The 21457-nt window shown below is 40.0% G+C and overlaps 1 protein-coding gene and 1 long non-coding RNA gene across 2 annotated transcripts; both read left to right on the top strand.

The window, feature by feature from the left end:
- The first annotated feature begins 7583 nt into the window (after positions 1–7583).
- Positions 7584–11361, top strand: LOC107836370 (uncharacterized). Its single transcript, XR_001662251.1, has 2 exons — positions 7584–7720; positions 8072–11361. It is a non-coding gene; the product is annotated as an uncharacterized LOC107836370 (long non-coding RNA).
- A 4487-nt stretch (positions 11362–15848) lies between these two features.
- mgst1.2 (microsomal glutathione S-transferase 1.2) lies at positions 15849–18930 on the top strand. Its single transcript, XM_007553100.2, has 4 exons — positions 15849–15960; positions 16227–16359; positions 16706–16800; positions 18555–18930. Exons 2-4 carry the CDS (start codon positions 16243–16245, stop codon positions 18799–18801), a joined length of 459 nt encoding a protein of 152 aa, XP_007553162.1. The 5' UTR covers positions 15849–15960; positions 16227–16242; the 3' UTR covers positions 18802–18930.
- The last annotated feature ends 2527 nt before the right edge of the window (positions 18931–21457 follow it).

The raw sequence follows: 21457 nt of genomic DNA, 5'->3' as shown, positions 1-21457 counted from the left end.
CAAAGGACGAGCCTTTAAGTTTGTCAGAAAACAAACAACTGAAGAATACAAAAGCTTGGAATAAATCACGTCTATTAAGTAAATATTTCATTCATTTCAGCAGAAATGGCTGCAGCATCACACATACACACATACACTTCCAGTCAAAAGATTTTACCCACTCATAAAGGGTAGTAATTTTGTTTGATAGGGTTTGAGGTGGAGTAATTGTAAAACAACTGGAAGCACAAGTTTGATATTTATTTTGGGTTTTCTGTAATCCAAAACGTTTAAGAATTGTGCATAAAACCTTCAGTACTTAAATATAGCCTTAATACTTTTTTCTGTGTTCCTCTGGAAGCTTGATTTACTTTTTTGGACACATCAAACTTCTGGGATAAGTTTGGTGAATTGGTAATTTCATAAAATTGGGTGACTTTCTGGCACCAACCTGGCTTTTAGCTCTACAACTTTTCAAAAGTTCAGGGCTCAGTAAAGCCATCTGAGGGAGTCGAGTCTTCTCTTAGTGACGCAGCTGAGTGACTTGGACTTTTGTCCAGCTGTTTACAAAGATGATCTTGGAGTAATTTGGAGAGGGGTGCTTTTAAGAAAATGCCTTTTATGCTCGCTAACTGAGAAGATAGTTTTTTTTTTTCTTTTTAAATGCTCTAAAAGTCCACAAAGCATTAAAACAAAGCATTCAATTAACATAAAATCAAAGAGATTAACTATAATTTGTTCTGGAAGAAGGGAATTTCCTGGCTGCTCTTAATTATGATTCAAAACAAGAACTTAATAGGCCTTGGCCTGGTGGAGTGAACACACTTAGCACCTACATCTGTTCCTCCGTCCCTGAAGGAACAAAGCGAGCCGTCAAAGCCACAGTCCAACTGTGTGTTCTTACCCTCGTGACTTTTCAAAACAGGGTCAATGAAAAGAGCTCTGCATCTTTCAGCTGGAGCCAAAATGTTCTAAAGCAAAACTTCAAGCTCCAGATTTCTCCTCCAGGCTAGAGCATGACATCCATCTGTCTACCTGAGGGGACTCCTCAGCCTCACCTCATCAAATGTCACGTCAGCTCTGATTGCTCATCTTTTCTGGGGTTGACGGAGGTCACAGCCAAATATAACGCGTGAGCAAAAGCTGCATCTCATCCGGGCAGCGTGCTCACTAACCTCCAGCTGATGATGGATGGTGAGTGATTTTCAGGGTTTATTGACGTCCAACGTTGCTCATAATGAGAGTAAAGGGCAGCGCGTTGGCATCCATCCATTATGGGTCAGACGGAGTCTTTGATAATCATCTTTTTGAAACGCCTCACTGTGTTCCAGCTGCAAGGTCTGTTAGCCAGCCAAGATTTAAGGCTCTCGCTGCATCACATGGAAGACTGGTAAAGGTTAGGAGGCAGTGAACACTGTAATCACATGCAAAATGCTCGGGAAAAGCCGTTTCAGTCGAGGGAAGGAAAGATTTTTTTGGGGGATTTAATATGCAGGTAAAAATTAGACTTTAGCTTATTCATGCTTGAGCTCTGTTGCCTCCCTGTGAATTTTTTGTTTAGTCATCATGTAATACCAAAAATGCACTTTTTTATTTCTCTTTTAGATATGCTTTCAGGTATGCAGTCAAGTAAAAAACATATGTTTTTCTGAGTATACATAAACCGTTGTAGATAGCACTAAGAACTAAGCACCGAGTCTTTCTATTTCAGTTCCAGAGTGTTTAAATGTGAACAGTCTGGGTGTCGACGTACTTCTGAGATGTTTGTTACCGTGTGGGTGAGTCTTCTGTGGCTGCCATCTTGTGTTCCAAAGACTGAGCTCTTTGTTAGGAAGTGAAGCGACAAAAGCCAGAGTTTGATTGCTTGAGAGTTAGTTGGATCGATTTCTATCAGAGCGTTAATAGACATCCTTCCTGTCGTTTCTTTCCGAGTAATTATTATAGTGGAGAATATGACGCCTATCAGAGTTGCGTAAACCATGTGAAGAAAGCAACTCCTGGTACTACATGACACATTTAGCTGCAGGACATCTGCAGAAACAGTCTTCTTCTTCAATTACCTCCCCTGTCCTCTTCCAATCAGCTCTGTCCTGAAGCTGCTCAGGCGCTTACTTTTAATGAGCCACAGGAACTGCTGTCGTCCGCGTCCGTTGTCACTTTCAACACCGACAGGGACGATCAGCCCCATTAGAACGAGATGCTACTGCCAGAAAGTTTTCCCCACTGATGGTTTCTAATAAGAAACAAGTTGACGTTTTGTCATCTCAGGTGTCGGATCAAAGTGGATCTCCTGTGTAACCAAACAGCTTCATCACAAAGTTCCACAAATGTTATGTCAGCTCATATAGAGCCGTTGGCCTTCAGCAGCGGCATGCCCAGACGGTCCTTTTGTTAGTGCTGGTGGCTGATATCGAACTGAAGCCTAATGTCTCCACATTGTGATGCACGTGTGAGCTGATTGAAACAAGACAGCGTTTATGAGACAACACCGGTGTTTTCTCCCGCGTTACAAGGACACGTCGGCCATCTGCCCCTGCAGCTCCGCTCTTTATCTTCTCTGTTGCTGCGTCACCTCATTCATCATCCAAGGATGAACCGGCCCGGCAGCGCGACTTAACGTTTGCAAATTACTCCGGTGTTTAACTGAATGAATCCAAACCGAGCTGCTGATTTTCCTGCTGTTGCTCAGAGCTCGTTAGTTTAATATCGCTGTTATTACCTGGAGAGCAACTTCAAGAAACAGGGATTAAAGTTTACCAGGAGAATAAAATAAGCAACTTCTACACAAAATATAGGAAAATAATGTAATAAAACACAAATACCTGTCTGGCAGCTGTAATGAAGGACACTTGTGATTTATAGACCGGAAACTAACCCGAAACCAACTTTATTTTTAAATGGAACAAAAATAGAAGGACCAATACAGGAGAAGTTCATTGCTTACACAAAAGTAAAACTTTGCATGTTGTTCAAATGATGTGATTAGCTGCTTACGTTAGCTGTGTGTAAGCCAACAGAGCATAAACCAGAGAAGAAAGAATGTGATTTCTTGTTTTGGTGAATCTCTGAAATAAACTGGTGTGGTCTGAGAATGGCATTATAATTTATGAATCATTTTAATTTAGTGTAGGCGGAGTGACTAGATGAATTAGCCCGTTTGCCAGTTGTTCCCCTACAAAGTCATTTCTCTCCAGCTTGATAAAATATTGTGTCTGTAAATTAATCAATTGGTATTCATTAGGACTGCACCAATAAATCAGCCTTGATTTCCTTAATTGTGGGAAATCAGCAATTGACCGATACTTAAATGAGAAATCAGCCAACTGACCATCCCGCCCAACAAATAGTTTCCCTGATAGTTTTATTTTTGTTCAGCACTGCCTCTTGAATGTTATTTAGAGTTTGACTGTGTGTGACAAAACTATTGTAAACTTCAGAGAGGTGAAACTAAGAGTGGGATTAGTTGGAACCAGTTTTCTTTTGTTTTACCTGAACTGCAACCAAAAGTTTCATTTTTAACTACTTTTATCCAACACAAACACATCACAGCCATCTGAAGATCGTGAGGAAAACTACTTTGAGATGTTCATTAAACAGTTTCCAGTGTTCTGTTGAAAGAAAAGCTGCAACTCAGCTGTGCCCAGAAATAAATGGGTTACTATCGGCAGGTCGTTCAACAGTGAAATTAGAGAAACACAGATGCTGCCTCGAATGTAAATTGTGAATAAAATTATCCTGAGGCTGATTGGGCGATTCAGCAGCTTTGTGCCTTCTGCGAGAGAATTTAACCCTTCATTACCACACAGTCTGATAAATGCAGAACAAAGGCTCCAAATTTAACGGTGAATAATGATGCTGCAGATGACTTTAGAAAGTTTGTTTCACAAAAATCAACGAGTGTGCAAAATAAAGTTAAACTAGATTACGTCAAAGCAAAGCGGCCTGTTAAATAACTCTCCTTTTATGCAAGAACCTCCCTAACCAATTTGAATTCAAATATTTTTTTTTCATTTTGTCATCTAGTTTCATGCTTTTTCAGTTGGGAAAACTGTTTTCTTTTCAACTGGAACAACTAAAGGACTGATGAAAGGACAAATTCACAAATATATCGTTTTTACCTGAGTTCCTCTGTGAGGAGTCGCAGCCAGAAAGGAGCTCCTCTCAAGGACTCCTTTCAGCTTATTTGGAAAACCTCCCTCACTGTGGTATTAATCAGCCTGCTGATACATTCTGGCTAAGGACCAAATAGGGTGTCTTGCAGATTCTACTTCCTCTAGACTCTAAACATCTGTCACATTAACTTGATGACATAGCACATAAACTTGTGATCGAATGCTTCCCTGGACATCTCCCAAGTCTCACCAGAATGTAGCTATACTTATCAAAATGACCATTTATGCTGGATGATACCGTTCCAGCAAGGTGCATTCCCATTTGTCCTGGATTTTTTCAATGAACTGATGCAAACTAATGTTTCATTGCACATGGCCTGATGGCGCTCTCTGAAAGAGCCAGTCTCACTAAACACCAAGCTGTGTGCACGTTTGGTCAATGTTTACTGTGAACTGATCATTCCCGAGGCATTTATCTGGTGTTTTTTATTGTTTGAGTCTCGCTGATAAATAACCCAAACACAGAAACAGGTTGTGCCACTGCTCTGTATTCAGTCCTCTGCTTCATTTTCATCCGTTAATCTTAAAGCAGGACTTTTCTTTCATAGAAAGACAGAGTTCGCAATCAGCCTGCAGTCGAAAAGTTGCTTCTTCCGTCACTTTTCCAGCAATTTTCATTATGAGTCTGGGTGCAGTCTAGTTCATCTTTCTCTACCGGTCAGAGCTCATCTCCTGTGTTGTGTTCGGTTCATACTGTTTTATGTGTGGAAGGGGCGTCCGTGTGACAGGACACAACAACTTAACAGCTGCACTGCCAGGGTTGTTGTAAAGCATAAGTTAGACCACTGCTAGTCCAGCCAGATGATGACGGGGGCAAAAGCTTGGCAGGAGGCCTGCTTAGCCAGTTCATCTCTGAAAACTCATAGCTCTACTTTATGGATATGCCACTACCACTTTTCCCAATGCTGCACCCAGCACCCCAATATGCAGCTATTAACCAGCTATAAGCCACAGATGTTATGTGCATGCAAGGCAATCTGGGATCTACAATACAAGGCCTTGCAAAGATTGTCAACATCCTGGTTTGTTTTTGACATCTTGGCACGGAGAGAAGGAGGCCAAAGTCAAGTTGTCTTACGTGAGGTCTTAGTCTCTTCTTGAAACCAGCCTTGTCAGTCTCCCGGAGTAAGGTGGAATGGTTTGATTCTAGTTGTGGGATTTATGCAAAGATAAAAACTTTTCAAGCCCAACATTTTCCAGCCCATGACGCTGAAGATGTCACAAAATTATTAGGAAAAACACGAGATGCCTCACATAGCCTCATACAGGTGCAAAAGCTGAAAAAATAAGATAAAATAACAAAAGTGAATGTCAATAATTATTTTATGATGATACTGGTTGATTATAAGCAATACATCTCAATGAGTGTCCTGTTTTAGGCTAATAAAGGCTTTGAAATGACCTCACCTGAATGTGACTCCTTGCATACCTATATTTCTTATCAGCTTCATTATCAAAGGAAAGCTTGTAGATTTAAATGAATTAGGGAAATAACATTAAAGCAGGTGTGTAATAGACTTTTTAAGCCCACATGTTTTGCTTAAAAGCTAAAAAAAAAATCAACATAACCCAACTGAATTCAAACTCAACTGAAAAACACTGAATGCCAAAGGAAAGTTAATTGTTGTCATAAGTTTATTATTATCAAAGAATCTCCAGAGTTGTAGATGGTGATGATGTGGACAGGAAGGATCTTCATTTGTCAGTCAGTCGAGCAACAAAACTGAAGAAATTGAACCAAATCTTTTGTTATTGGTCATATTCACATCTTTCTTCTTTCCACCATTACTCCGACTAACGACACCAACATACCTGTTTGTACCTGAAGGTAGAATCTTCTATTTTTGGTGTGTGGATAAACGTAGAACACACACAAAAAAATGTGTTTAAACAAAATGTTGTTGAGGTGATAATTTTGCTCTGTATTTAAATAAACATGACCTGGGAATGGAGGGACAAAGCGGAGGGGAAGATCGCAGACGCCATCTATTTCCCCATTGCCTCTGCAGGGCTCGGCGGCGGCAGTTCTATGACAATATCTCTATTAGGAGAGATGGAAGGTGTGTTGGCTGCACATTATTAACTGCTGCAGGTCTCAGATCAGCGTACGCTGGCGGAGAGTAATGTCTGCTGACATCCAGTTAATGCACACTGCAGTGCTGCCACCAGCCTCTCTTTCCTCACAGCACCAAGGTCATCTGACCCGGGTGGTATTAAAAAACCATTTGTTCCAATTAAACAAAAGGTGTGTTGGCAGAGAGGAGCTGCAGGAGGCGGGTTAGAAGAAGCTTCAATAATACACACATTGATCACGGTTGTCCTGCAGCGGTTAGCTGATGGGACTGAACGCTTTGCATAAGGACACAACTAATGTGCTGCTTAAACTCAAAATGCTGCAGCGCCGGTTCTGGTGAGAATCAGCTTCTTCCCTGTTCAGTTTTTTGTTAAAGTCATATCCTTCCTTCAGGTTCATATTGCTTATAGCCAGGAGCAGAAATGAAGGCACAACAAACCCTCAATATGCAATGAGAAACAAGAAAACCTCTTAGTCCATTGAGAATATCAGAATGCATCCCTTTGATAAACTCCCAAAAACTGATGTTTAATCATTTATTTACCCCGTGTTCTCCAAATTCTGAAGTTTTATTTTTATTTTTTACAGATTTTTCAGCATTTTTCTGATTTTTGGTTCATTACCCCCCAGCTAAGGGATTCCCAGATACAAGGTTATGCTAATTATTTTAAACCCTAAATGAATTATTGCCTCTGTCAAAATAAATGATGGAGATTTGAAGTGTGTCCTAACTCTTTCTCAGGCTGGTGAAGGGAGGCCTGTCCTCGATGTGATGATCTTTAAAAGCCAGAATTAATGTCTGTTATCCATCATTTTCTTCCACTCAGGCAACTGCATTTTGACTCAATTTGGAGCAACTCTCATTCAGAGGAAGAAAATAATGCAATACAAGTTTGGCTGGTGAAAATGTTTGACCCTGATAAGGGCAACATAGGAGGCATGAGAATTAATGTGGATTAATTTCACCAAATCACTCACAAAGTGAATAATTCAGACAGTTCTGAGGCTAAATTTGAGAAGCCAAGCATTTTAGATGCAATAGTGGTCCTTGTTTTTACACATAAAGGCTCATTTTGACTGAAAGTTATTCTGCCATGTTAGCTGGCTGATAAAATCAAATGTAAATATTATGCTACACAAAATCACAGGGAGAGCAGGAGATGGAGCATGACAGGACACCAGGAGAAACCAGTAAAGGAATGAAAACCAGTATACTGAGGGAAGGTGGCTGGTGGCATTTGATCCAGGTGAGCTAATCAGGGGAATGTGGAACAGCTGAGACAAACAGGAAGGCTGAGGGAAAAGAAACTAATTAACTCAGTACTAGTCGGGGGCAGCAATGTACCAGTTTCATTGTTTGCCAACTGCCAAAAAACATCACAGAAGAAGAAAAAGAAAGTGACTTATTAAAACGGAGAGGTGAACTCGAAACAAAAGTAACTACAAACCAAGAGGAAAAAGCCTAACAATGACAGAACGAACATAAAGAAAATAAGTAAGAGATTAAGAACAAAGGAATTAATTTATGTGGCATAACCATAGCAATAGTACAACTCAGAAATGTTGAAAAATAAATTAAATCCAAAACTATCATAGCATACTCTTCTTTTATATCAACAGTTGGATCTGGTCCAAAAATGAGTAACTATTGCATACAGTATTTATAAGTGTTTATGTAACTTTATAATTAATACATTTTTACATTCACTCTGTAAATTTCTCTTTGGTTTGTTTTGTTAAATAATATATAAATCAACATCATCCTGAAAGATTTCATCTTATCCAGAAGGTTTTCTCTCTTTTTTTTTGTTTTTTTTTTTAACTTTTGGTAATGTTTTTTCTCCAGCAGAACTGTTCTGGCATGGAGCTGAAGTTCAGCCTGACCCAACCCTGTCAGCTCCGTCACACAATCAGCCTGCTGCTTCAGACTTCCAGCATGTGAAAAGCTTTCCCCGTTAAGCAGAGGTTGATTAGACCTCAGCATATAAGAGCTGGGGCATCCTGCCGAGTAAACCTAACTGGGAATGGAGCCGAAGGCAGCACAACACAAGATGAACGATCTGTAATGAACCTCTGCAGAATCTGCCTCTGCCCCATCCTCCGTCCTGTCCGATAGCTCATCACGGCCTGATCGCTCCTCTCCAGCAGCTAATCACTCCTCCGGGTCTCCTCTAGCCCCCCTCCAGCCCTCCTCTACCCCCACTTTACCCCTCTGAACTCAGCTGTCACCTCCTCCCACTCCTCCTGTGATGGACGGGTAATGAATCTGGTGCAGTGGAGGCAGAATGGGCCTGCCTTGATTTTGTTCACTGATTACCTTTCTTTCAGTTGACCAGGAGCTCATTGTTCCAGGTGGAGGAGGAGGAGGAGGAGGGGGAGGAAACAGCAGGGGCAGTTTTAGCTTCGACAAGAGAAGTGCAGAGGATTTTTTTTGTTTTGTTTTTTTCATACAGTTTTGATGCAGAAAAAAAAAATCAGGTTGAGCTGCTCTGTACATTCACTTTGCATTCAGGGACAAAAACTTAAATATATCCATTGAACTCAAGGAATGTAATTGGTAAGTTATTCAGGATGTGAGTTGCTTTCCTTCTATTTAGTCAGACTTCTTTTTTTTTACTTTTAAATGGGGCTTTCTGAACATCTTTATCCAAATATCCGGCTTTGCAAACTGTTTAGGTACAGTAGCCCATTACAGTTGTGTTTGACTCAAACTCAGCAGAAGAGTTTTAAAGGTTTTGGGTTGAAGTCCCAGCAGAGCAGATGCTTAAATGTGGTATAGATTTGTTCATTTCAGAAAGTTGGACTGATTTAGGTTATTTTCTGACTATATATGAACTTTGTTTAAAAGCCCTCTGCAGAGTTTTTTTTCTAACCATTTTCATAAAACATTAATATCCATCTTATTCCTGAAGAACTGTAGTGATAAAACAGATTATTTTTTATATTCTCTGTTGTGTGTAACTATGTTCCTTTTTTGTGTCTGGAATCTTTCCAGAGTTTTCTTTATGTTCAGTCATCATTTTGAAGTCAAGGATTGTTTACAGTGAAAAAACCCCCACTGAGGCTCATTTTTAAGTGTCGGAGAATGTTTTTAAAAGTTGCAAATCTGTTTGAAGTTCTCTGGAATTTGTTAGGATTTATTATAAGTCCGAATTCTGTTCAGCATCAGTAATACATTTGGGATGATAGTGTTCGAAGTTAGAAGTCTGTTTAGAGTTGGTAATTTATTCAGACTTTTGTAAGAGTGATATTAGAGTGAATAATTTGTGAAGAGTTTGATATATGAACTGGGTCGGGAATCTGCTGAGAAAATGATGCAGATTTCAGGACCACATTTGGATCCACCTGCTTAATCAGCAGCCCGATGATTGTCTATGAAACAGTTATTAATCGACTGGAACTAGAAAAATCCCCCTTAAGTTTGATCTTCAGTTTTGGGATTTATTCTGCCATAGTCTGTACTTTTCCATCAACACGTGTCCATGTTCACGTGCATGACTGCTCGACAGGAAGTAGCCCGGTTTTTCACAAATATCTGAGCTTTCTTCAGTTCACACCTTGTCCAGAACTAAGCATGTAAGAATGTAGGACAGACACCATGAGACCAAGCGTGACTCTGTCAGGGGATCAGCTCAGGTCTCCGACAGAGGAAGAAAATCTGCTTTGGTGGAAGGGGGAAGTCTTCCCCAAAGGTCTGAGGGCAGCAGCAGATCCTGAAGCTAATTAATCACCAGTCTGTCTGAGTTAAAAGATTCCCTCATGATCCCGATTTGTTTTGGAGGATAATTCTTGTCTGGAGCTGTGATATCGCGTCCCAGTGAGGCCTGAAAGGGATGGAAGCAGCGCAGAGCCTCAGGTGATGGTCTTCACCTCGGTTTGTAGCAGGCTTTTAATCCTGTTTAAACTGTCTCAGGGTGTTATCCGAAGGTAAAATGAGCGTAGAAGTGGAGCATGAGGGCGGAAGCTGAAGGAAAGGACAGACGATCCGTCTCAGAGACAAAGAGTAGAGGGCAACAAGCTGTCCTCGCTGTAGATGGCCGTGGTTAATAGCTGCAAGCTGACACTTCAACCTCTGTGATTAAGGTTTCCTGCTGACGTCGCGCTCTCTGCCTGGACAGGACAATACTATTTACCCACAATCCTGCAGTCATTTAGACAGCAGGGCCTTTATGTGTCAGGACCGGACAAGGTCTTACTTCCCTGTGATTGGATGTGAGCGCGTGTTTGCACTCCGATCACGGAGGACAGGACGGTTGGACTCCGCGCTCAGATCTGCAGCGCGGCTCGTAGGTGTGCTCTGATGTAAAAGGAGCGTTACAGATGGAGCTGCTAATGTTTCCCAGCAGTTATCTGTTGGCCAGAACAACATGTCGACTGATAATTAGTTTGGTGCTGCTGGATTAACAAGTGGAGACAGAGCACTCAGACAGCTCATTTCATGCTGTGTGCTTTGGGTTTTATTAAGCAGCAGGTGAAGCTCAGTCTGTTTACAGGAAGAGGGAACTCGCTGCCTAAAGGAGCAAAACAGTAGCAATTTATGGTAAAAAATTCAATTAAATATGTACAGTCATGGGTAAAGAGTTGAGTGTGACATTTTTCAGCACCCCAGTTTCTGTCAAACTGTTTTATCTTTAGTATGTTTTACATATTTAACCAGAGAGGAAGACATTGTGTCTGCAGGAAACAATCTACATGTTTAAACAACACTTGTTGAGTGATTTTATTCCTAGATAATTTACATGTCTGTGTTAAGAAGCTTAGATAATGAAAACATTTTTCTAAGAAGGTCAAAAACAAGACTGAGGCTGAGTGAAAAGCAGCTTTTGAACAGAAAGGTTCTGAAAGACTTCCTCAAACGTATCGAGCTCACTGACGTCTGGAATCTGCACCAAGTTTCTGTGCCAGGAATCTGTTGAGAACTGGAATTTTGTTCATTGTTTGGAATCTGTTTAGAGCTGGGAATGTGTTCAGACACCTGTGTAATGAGTTAGAAATATGTTCAGACTCCGGCTCAGAGTCACAGATCTGTTTATATATAAGACATTTCACATAACAATTTTGAATTTGTGCAGAATTTTTTCAGAGTGTGGAATATATTATTAGAGGATCTTTATGGAGTTTGAGTAAAGAAGCTGCTTACAGCTAAGAATCTGCTCATTTCTTCTTCCTTTAAAACAGAAATGACACTGTTTATGAATCATCCTATGCAGATAAACTTAATCTGTCTGCTCAGACTCAAATCTCCTCAAAATCAGTCTGGAGCCTTTGCATGAATCTGTTTAAAGTTCAGATTGATTGGAGTCTGGAGACAGTACAGAGTTGGAAGATATGTTCTTAAATGGGAATCTTTTTTTTTCAGTCAGAACTTTGAGTCTGGAGGAAATCAGGACAGAAAATCAATTCAGAGTTCAAATAGGGAATCTGTTTAGATTTGCTATCTAGGAAATCTAATCAGTCAGCAATGTGTTCAGATTTAGCAATCTGGAAATTGTTTGTTTTTCAGCCAATATTGGTTCTGAGTTTGGAGGTTTTTTTATAGTCATGAATCTTGACAGAGTTAAGAATGTATTTAGAAAGAACGCTTATACCAAAGCATGGAAATCTTCTTCATAGCACCTTAAAAATGTCTTCATCGCCATGACAACATACTCTGAAATCTGGAACAAGTTAGATGAACATAATCTTACAAAATAATCTCATTCTGACCAATCAGTTCATTTAGAAAATGACCAAATCAGACAGCTGCGGCAGCTGGACAATCAGAACAAAGCAGGCGAGAAATCTGAGCAGAACTGATGCTGATTTCTGTCAATTTCCTAAACTGCTTTAGGCAAAGAATAAATAAAACCCTAAGCTGCGTGACGGTGGCTGGTCATCTGATGTCACCTGCTTTGCATGAATGTGCACTGATCCAGAGTGAGAAAATTGCCTGCCTAATTGAGCTACTACAAGACATGGCTTTGGGTTATTTGCCGCTGAATTAGTTTTTAATTTCCTCTGTGAGAACATTGTTTGACCTTCATTTTATTAAAGAGGAGCTGCTGGTGTATGTTCATTTGTTTGTTTAGTTTCTACAGATTTCATATTAAACTGAACCACAGAAGCAGCGTAATGGGACTTTAAATGGTCAAACTGTCTCATAATGTGACTTTAATGAGACTTTCTGACGGAGTTATGAGCTTCTCTGATAAACCACAGGCTCTCAGAGGATAGCCGCATCCTCGGCACCTTCACAACTTTAATAGATCAAACACCTGTGAGGGTCTGAGCAGGTAATGAGGGTCTTAAAATAAATGAACCCAGACATTATTGGGGTCTGACAGTTCTTATGTGTCTCCAGAGCTCCTCTCCTGGCTTGCTGCGTCACTTCTTCACCTCCACCTCATTCCCAATTACAGTACCATTTCTCATTTGCCTCAGAGTCGGCTCCCCTGGCCCCGGAGCCGTGGCCTTGCCTGGTGATGATGGAGGAGATGAAAACAATCAGATGAGACAGAAAGGGAATTTTAATTACGACGTTAGTGTTATCTTTGGAAAAGTTGAAATATCCTTTCAAGTTAAAGGTTCCTCAATGGAGGTTGATCCTCCTTCTTTAGGAAATCGGCTCTACCAGACACTCACAGGGTTTCACTGTGTTCGTCTCTCCCCATGTAACAACAGAACAATGACGTGAAATATGCTGTTACTACCGGGAAGCATGTCAGTCTGCAGCTTTGCAGCAGCTATGAGCTGAATTACTGAGATTGTGGAATAGGTCTGGATTAAGTCTTTCTACTCTACAGCTATCAGTGGAATACAGTTTGTAATCACCAGTTTTTTATTTTTTTTATTTTTAAGTGTATTGTTCACTGTCTTTTATGTTCAGACGTGATGTAGATGTAAGTGACTCAGATGTTGAATATAAAGGAAGGTGTTGTGGTCATTATTTGTGATGGAAACGAAAGAGAAAATTTAGGAAAATGTTGGTAAATTACAGTGGATATCGAAAATTTGAATGATAATATCACCGCTTAAACTTTTGCCAATACTGTGCATCTGTAGTATATTTCCTAGATTCTCTTGATTCAGGACTTCTGTGCAATTTCATCTCCTAGCAGGTCATGGGAAATGCTGAATCTCCTGCTGAGCCTTGTTTTGACTTCTTTCTGTTAAAAGGAAGTTGTTCCTGTTCACTGTTGCCATGTGCTTGTTCAAAATAAAAGAAAGATTGATGCCAAGCCGATGCCTCGATGCAGTCGACTGTCATAATCAGACTTCGAATGGATGGAAATCTGAATGCATAACTCGAATAATCCGGCCTGAATGTTGACTGAAATGGATTTTTAATAACTGGATGTATTATTAAAAATTGCTGTTTGTTTATTGTGAAATATTACTGAACTGGAAGCTCAGTAATATAGTGTTAAAATGTAATTGAAATAAGACAATTATTATCTTTTAAATTCAGAATAATCCAAATTTCCTGAGCAACATCAAATTTTTGTGCAGATTTGGTTTATAACAGCAAATCTGTTCTGTTATTTTTAATGATTTAAAGTTCCTGACACCAGTTTCTAACACAGATAAACAGGGCTGTGAAATGTCTAAATTAACTGTATTGGGACAGGGCCGTCGTTAATGAATCCGAAGCATCCGAAGCGCTCCTCTCCGCTGTCTGAGCACATTCAGGTAATAAAGCCCTGTGAGGGCGTCAAGTTATATTCAGACTGTCCCATCTGCAGCGAGACACAGAGGAGCAAGACTGTTAAATCCTGTAGTGACAATTGGAAAACACCCTGAGCGCTGAAGACAAGAGGAGGACGAATTTTGATGGATTGTCTGGGTCCTGCTGTCTTAGTGAAACGCCTCTGGGGCTGCAGGTTCTGGAAACAGACCAGAGAGTCTGAGCTCCAAAACATCTCAGGGCTGTTAGACCTCCTGCTGCTGAGGAGGCACAGAATCCGAAGGAAGATACAGTGCAGTTTATTTAGACTCGGAGAGATAAACAAACCACTTTATATGTTTGCTTTAATGCATGTTTGAGGTAATTTTCTGTTTTTATTCTTTCTCTATACATATTAGAGACCCGGTGCAGGATTTGAAGAGATCTTATAAGGTAGTAAAAATGTACGAGATGTTATCTCCAGCTTCATCTATCATCTACTAATGAGAGTCGGAGACCCTATGTGTTGCTCCAGCAGGTAATCCATCCTTGCTGATGAGATAAAGTAGTTCAACAAAGACTGAGAAATAAATTCATTGCTGGCGTCAAATCAATGGGCTGGAAGAATAGATCCCTTTGGCATGAACATTCTTACAACTAGTAACGACGTCAATTTTCCCTCCCCTTAGTTCCCACAGAGCCTCAGAGATCAATCACAAGACGGAGGCCTCTGATTGGCCCAAAGGGCAAGAAGCCGTTCAGTATGGAGAGTGTCTTCCTCTGAACGTCCTTCACCGTTAAGGGCATCATTTTTACAACTTTTGCATTTCAATTATGTTTGTCGTTGCATCTCACAATGATTGTATTTGATTCTTTGTTTGAAATTGTGAATCACGGAAAAAGACATTAAAGAAAAAAAAATCAGAGCACAACCGTGAATTGTTTAAGACTGAAATTGAGCATCAAAGCGCGGTGGCCACCAGTATAAAAAACAGATAGTAAAGTCTAATTTTTCCAGTGAGGATGAAGAAGTCAGTAAATCAGTATCTTCAGATATTTAAACCAAAGTCTTAGAGACTTTTTAACTGCAGCCCCATCTTTCATCTGTACTGAATAAATTTGAACTCATCTGCATCACCTACCAGGTTCAGAGGAAACCTGGATGTTTTTTGCATTATTTTTCAGATTTGAGAGGAAGCCCACTTTCTTGGATGAGATGGATGTTCCAAATGTCCCAAACAATCACAAAGAAAGTTCATTGGAAAATAACTTTTCACCAGTCTTCTGGAATCCTTCCTTGCATTTCTGGGAGAATTCCAGTTTCTCTTCAATGTTTATCTTAGACAAGTTTGCTAGAGTTCTTGTCCAGATGGCATTACATCACTCACTTGCTGCAAAATACTAAGCAATTTCTGAAGTGGCCACATCATGATTATCTACAGCACCCTTGTCAGGAGGGAGATGATCCAGGCATTTGCGCTGCCTGCTTGGTCGTCCTTTAACATGTAGCTACGTCTGTCAGCTTGATGATCCCGAAAACAGTCCAATCAACTGGATGAGTTTCTTATATGTGAGGCCAGCTTGATGCAAATTCATTACGGCTGCATGTTGTGTCTTAAAGCTAAGCACTGCTAACACAAGGAGATAGTAATTTCTCTCCCTCTTTGATAACAACCAGCCTGCTAATTAGATTTATACTGTGGGTCCAGCTGGGCACTTTCAAAGATATATACCTCCACTGATGATAAGAGTTTAAAAAAAGACAATTTACTGATCAGTTTGGGTGAAAAATACTGTAAAAATGATTGCATAGTTAGAAAATAATCTTTTAAACTGACAAAACTCTTTGTTATGTATTATGTGGTCACTCTCACACAATAGTCAAACACAAAACCTAAAAGTTCAAAGTCAAAATGTGTGTCTTTGCACAAAGAGAAGTTTTCATTGGCTGAGAAACTGAGCAGGTCGGCTCCAAACAGGAAGTGTAACTGAGTCCCACCCACTGAGTGAACTGGGAGGTTTCCTTACGCAACTTGTCCAGCCTGCTCCACTTCTGCAGAGTCACAGCCAAGAGACAACAGAGCAGGAACACTGTAAGTTTTTTCATGATTTATGACTTTTGGCTTGTTTGCTCCCTAATTGCTTTGTATTTTTTATGAACTTGATGTGGGTCAGTGTATAACTGGGAGTGGGTTCACTGAAGCTTGTTTTGTTTCAAGCATTTGGTGACTGCATTTGCTGTGTGAAGGCAGGTAATGTTGCTGCATGAGGTGTTGACAGTACATGAAAAACTATCAGTCCAACAGCTTTTTACAGCTGAAAGTAACACCCTGCTGCCTCCTCTTTCCACCTTCACCAGGTGTTAATCCGTAGAAATGGCCACACTCATGGAAAACGAGGTATTCAAGGCTTTTGCCTCCTATGCTGCTATTGTCACACTCAAGATGATGCTAATGGGTCCCGTGACCGTGTACTTCCGCTTCACCAGAGGGGTAAGTAACACAAATGGGTTACTGTCCTTTTAGAACAGTTTCTTTATTTTAAGGTTTCAAGTTTTAGCATTGGAATCTGCACTTACTGATTGGTCACAATGGTTTGTGAGATGATACTAGTATTTCTGCAAACCAGTCGGTCCAGTCTGCTGTAGTCCAACGTGTCCAAACAAGTTATTCAGCGCAAAAGTTTCAGAACTGAAGACCAATAACAAACTTCCTTTGCCCCTTCTTGCAACAGTTTCAACTCAAAGTGCGCTCTCCCGTTTTTCTGATGCTGGTTCTGGGATTCCTGGAATGCAGATATATTCATTGAAATATGTGCACATGTCGTCTCTCCTTTCAGTCCTTCTCCAACGAAGAAGATGTTGCCAAAGAGACTAACGAGGAAAAGAAGAAGAAGATGCTGAGAGCTCATCCAGATGTGGAGCGAGCTCAAAGGTGAGACGCTCTACCTTTTATACCAGCTTTGGCTCTTGACTGGAATCTTGAAGTCCCTCATGTTGAATGGGTGGAGGAAGGAATGTTTTCTGTATAAAACTCCAACACATTAAAAAAAAAGTCAATAAAACAAACCTTTCATCATGTGTCTGTAATACTTTGATTGCTTTAATCCCAGGGTAAAAACCTGGATGGTTTTAAATGCACACGCAGACATCAGGTCAACATGGCTGATTTGGTTAAAAGCATTATTTAGGGACTTTATTTTGAATTCTTGCAGGAGTGTGAACCATCCATTCAGTCTCTGGATCAATGTAGCATGAGCTGTGTCAGCGTTTTTGGCTTAAAGGATTTGGGAGGCCAAGGTTTTAAATCTGTGAAGATGGAAAGCTCCCTGCAGTGTAGAAGTGCATCTCAGTTTCAAACAAAAGAGTTCCAATATTTATTTATTTTTTTTCCCATGAATGATATTAAATTGGAGCAGGAGATGGATGTACAGATCAGGGTTCTTCTGCAGCAATTATTTCATTGCTCTGTTTTTTTATTGAGGTAAGGAAGAAACCAAACTGAACGGTGAAGCTCCTGCTTTTCTCGGCTATCCACTGTGTGCTCCAACCCTTATCTACGGCAATGGAACCTAAAATGTTCCTCCACATGGAAGTTTTCCAAACCCAATGGAGGGACACCCGAGGGCACATCCAGAGCTCCACAGAGGGATTTTAAATCCCTTCTGGTCTGGAAACCCCTCAGGTTTCCCCAAGAGGAGCTGTACGGTGCGAGTGTGGAGAGGAACGGCTGGGTTCTCTCCAGAGCATGTTGCCTCTGTGATCTGACCTCCATTAAGAGAAAGGCGGGAATGATTATTTACTTTAAGAATACTCGGATCATTTGTTTGCATCCTACTGGGATTAAGATGCCACTACTGAGAAACTGATACTTTTAGACCATGAGTGACTTATGAGATGCATTTGCATCATTCCAAAACATATTTCAGGTGTAGTATTTTCAGATTTACCTTTGGACAGTTTGTTTTTAATCATCATTTTTGCAGTTACTGTGACTTTGATTTTGCTGACTCATGCAGATGTTTGTAGAGGGAGCAGCTTGTGCATTTTCTGCTTCCATTTCAAAATGGCTCTCTTATATTATGCAACAGGCCATTAAAAACACCTGCCAATGCATACACACCAGGTGTGTTAATGACATATTTGGCAGCTCCTAAAAATCTGAGCGTTGGAGGACACCCTCCTCTGCCTGTTGGTGTTCCTAGTTTAACACATGATTTCCTCCTTCCTGTTTGAGAGCCTCACAGTGACCTGTGGAGCTGGCACTGTGTGTCATGCTCGTTGTCACCTCTGATAAACAGACAACACACCACTCTGCTTGTGTTTGTCCCTCGGGGGAACAGGTTTGTGTCTGACAAACCAGTTTCCGACAGTAAAACACAGATGTCACATCTACAGATCGCATCAGGTATCGGCCGTTTGCAGTAGACTCCCAGAAAATATGCAATGTTGGCGAAGTCTTCCTGTAAAGGTTCATTTCATCTTATAAATTGTCCTGAGTGTTGAAGAAAAAGTACATTTCCGACAAAAAGGACATTAACCGCCATTACCAGATCCTGCTACTACTTCCTGAAATGATAAAAGATTTGCTCCTGTATGCAAACCCTTTGTAAATGAAATGCTTGAAAATAACCTGGTATCTTGGAAATATGTATCACTTTTTTTTTCTTTTTTTTTTTAATCCTGCAGGTGTCACCACAACGACCTGGAGAACATCATTCCATTCTTCTTCATCGGTCTGCTTTACGCCCTGTCTGGACCCAAACTCTCCATCGCTTTGATTCACTTCCGTGTATTCACAGCCTCTCGGATCTTCCACAGCTTTGCCTACATCCTGGCCTTTCCCCAGCCCAGTAGAGCGCTTTCCTACTTGCTGGGAATGTTGACCACATTTTCCATGGCCTTCAACCTGCTCATTACAGTTTTCGTCCTGTAGGAAGCATAACACCCTCACCTTCCTGCATGAGAGTTCTGTGATTTTTCTGTGTCATTGCAGCTGACAGACCCTTTAAATATTGGGGTTTTTGCATAAGAAAGAGCAAATAAAGTTTTCCATTGACTGAGTCATCATTTCTCCCAATAATGAAAAACTCAGAACACAAGTTAATGACAGTAATAGCTGTGAATAATGCATACATGTAGAGCTGAGAGCGTAAAATTAGCAGTGGGAAGAAAACTGCTTAGAATGTCTTTGGTAATCTCATAGTTTGCTTGTTGGGAAAACAGTTTTGGGTGTGAAGCGCTCTGTTTGCAACACATGGAAGAAGCAGATCTTTGATATGGTTGAAACTTGAGTATTTAGCAGTTTGTACTTTAACATTTTATGATTGGCTTTATCAATCAAATTTTATTTGTATAGCACATGTCAGCGGCAAGTCATTTCAAAGTGCTTTATATCATGTGACATTGAATAAACGGTAAGAAAAAGAGAGATTTTAACAAAAAAAGATTGGAATTTGAAAAAAAGATCCAGTTTTTAGTCAAATCGCCATTTGACAAGGACTCTAAACCTCCAGATTTAGCATGTACTTTTTTTTTCTTCACAGAATTAAAATAGTTCAACCTCAAAGTAATCTAAACTATTTTATTTGTTTTTTTGTTTGAGTTTTTTGCATTACTCATAGAGTGGACACCTCTAATTTTGGCAGTGTTGCTCAAGTGAAAAATTATGCCCATGCCCATCTGCCCAACCCTGTGGTACCCCATAAGTAATTATGATGTAGAAACTTGAAAAAACTGAACTACTTGAGAAATATGATCTAAATATGATCTGCTTTATCAAATGTATGGATACAGAATACAAACCAATTTAAGTTTAAAAGAAGACTGTGTTGATGATTTTAAATATTGTTTTTCTATCTAGTGAAAAGTGTCAGCAGTAAAGAAAATAAGGTCCAAACTTCATTCATCCATTTGAAGTTGAACTTTGCTCTCGTTTTCACAACTCACTGACAACCATAATGGTGCTCGATCCTGATAAGCTCTGAACTGTAAACAGGATTCGCCGTTTCTTGTAGAATGCTTTTACAGAAAAATGCAACTTTATCTGTGAATTAGATGTTTTTTTGTTTTTTTTGTTGAGATGTCTGCGTGGTTATCTCCATGTTTGTATGCTGTAGCTCGCTGGCTTTGTACAAGTTGCTCCTGGGTTTTAACCTTTATCTGCTCTGCAACTGACTGATGGGTGGGTGTAGGGCGCATTCATTTACTTTGTCTGTGATAAGACTTTTGGCACAATTCATATCATGTAGTAGCAGAACATACAGAGCTTATGTCTTACTTAGCTGTGCTTAAACATTCTGAATCCTCAGAAATGTTTCCATAGATTTATCTTAGCAAATAGTCTGATATTTTTCAGGTAATGGCCTCAGTCAGGGGGATGTCAGCAAAATTAATCAAACAACTTAAATCACAACAAGAGCAAACACTGTGAAGTAAAACCTTCCAGAACTAGTCATGCTCATTAAACTTTTAGTCTCCTCATTTTCACACATTCCAACCACAAACTATTTTATTGGAAATGCAGGTGGTAAAGTAAAAAATGAGCAAGATTACAAGGTGGAATGAAAACCACACATGCTTTTTTAAAATAAAGGTCTGAAAAGTTTGGCATGCATTTTATTCAGTAAATAGTATTCAGGTGAACTGCTTACAATACAACCACTGTTTGCTGCAGTTGCAGCTGTAAGACCTTTGGAGTTCTTATCTGCATATCTACTGACTGAAATATTTGCCAGTTTGTTTTTGAGAAATATGTCTGCCTCAAGCTGAATATATTTTTTTAAGTGTTGTTAGATATTCCTGATTGGATTTAGCTCAAGACTTTGACTACACCATTCTAATACTTTAATGTGTTTTCCTCCATTGCAGCTCTAGATGTGTATATATTTATGATTAATGGCTTCTAGCCACTTCCCCATAAAAGTCAGATTTTCAGAATGCCTGACTATTAACAGTTTCATGACAAATTCTTCTGCATGTTCGTACGCTTGATTTTTTTTTCTTTTTCTGATGATGATTTACACAAACTCCACCAGATTTCCTAAACTTGTTTTAATGATCTACTTCCCTTTAAACCTCTTCACAACTTCCTTCGCGATTTGTCACACATCACCTCTAACACAACCTTTGAGACCTTCACAAACAAAGCTTGATTTATATTACAAATAAATCGCACAACTGTACGGTATTTACTAGTTAGGTGACTTTTGAAGGCAATTGGTTGCTTTGGACTTTATTTAAGAGTGTCAGATTAAATAGGGCTGAATATAAACGCATGCCACACTATTCAGATTTTAATCTAATAGTTTAAATTACTCAATCAAAGTCCCATTAAAATACTTTGAAGTTGTAAGGTGACACACTTCAAGGGGAATACTTTTGAAAAAGCTGCATCTGCAGCTACCTGTTCATATCACCATGGTAACTGACTCTAAAACATGGCGAGCGTTATAGGTGGTTTCTGATCAAAAGAGGATGTGAAGCTTTGGGTGAAAACAATTTGTGCTGCAGAGCAACAGATTTGCATACTGTTCCACAGCTCCCCCCTCCTCTTACTGTTTCCTCTCATTAATTCAAAGGCTGATCAGGGC

Source organism: Poecilia formosa, unplaced genomic scaffold (genome assembly GCF_000485575.1).
Source record: "Poecilia formosa unplaced genomic scaffold, Poecilia_formosa-5.1.2 Scaffold54, whole genome shotgun sequence".
NCBI lineage: Eukaryota > Metazoa > Chordata > Actinopteri > Cyprinodontiformes > Poeciliidae > Poecilia > Poecilia formosa.
This window is presented reverse-complemented; position numbering and strand designations above follow the sequence as displayed.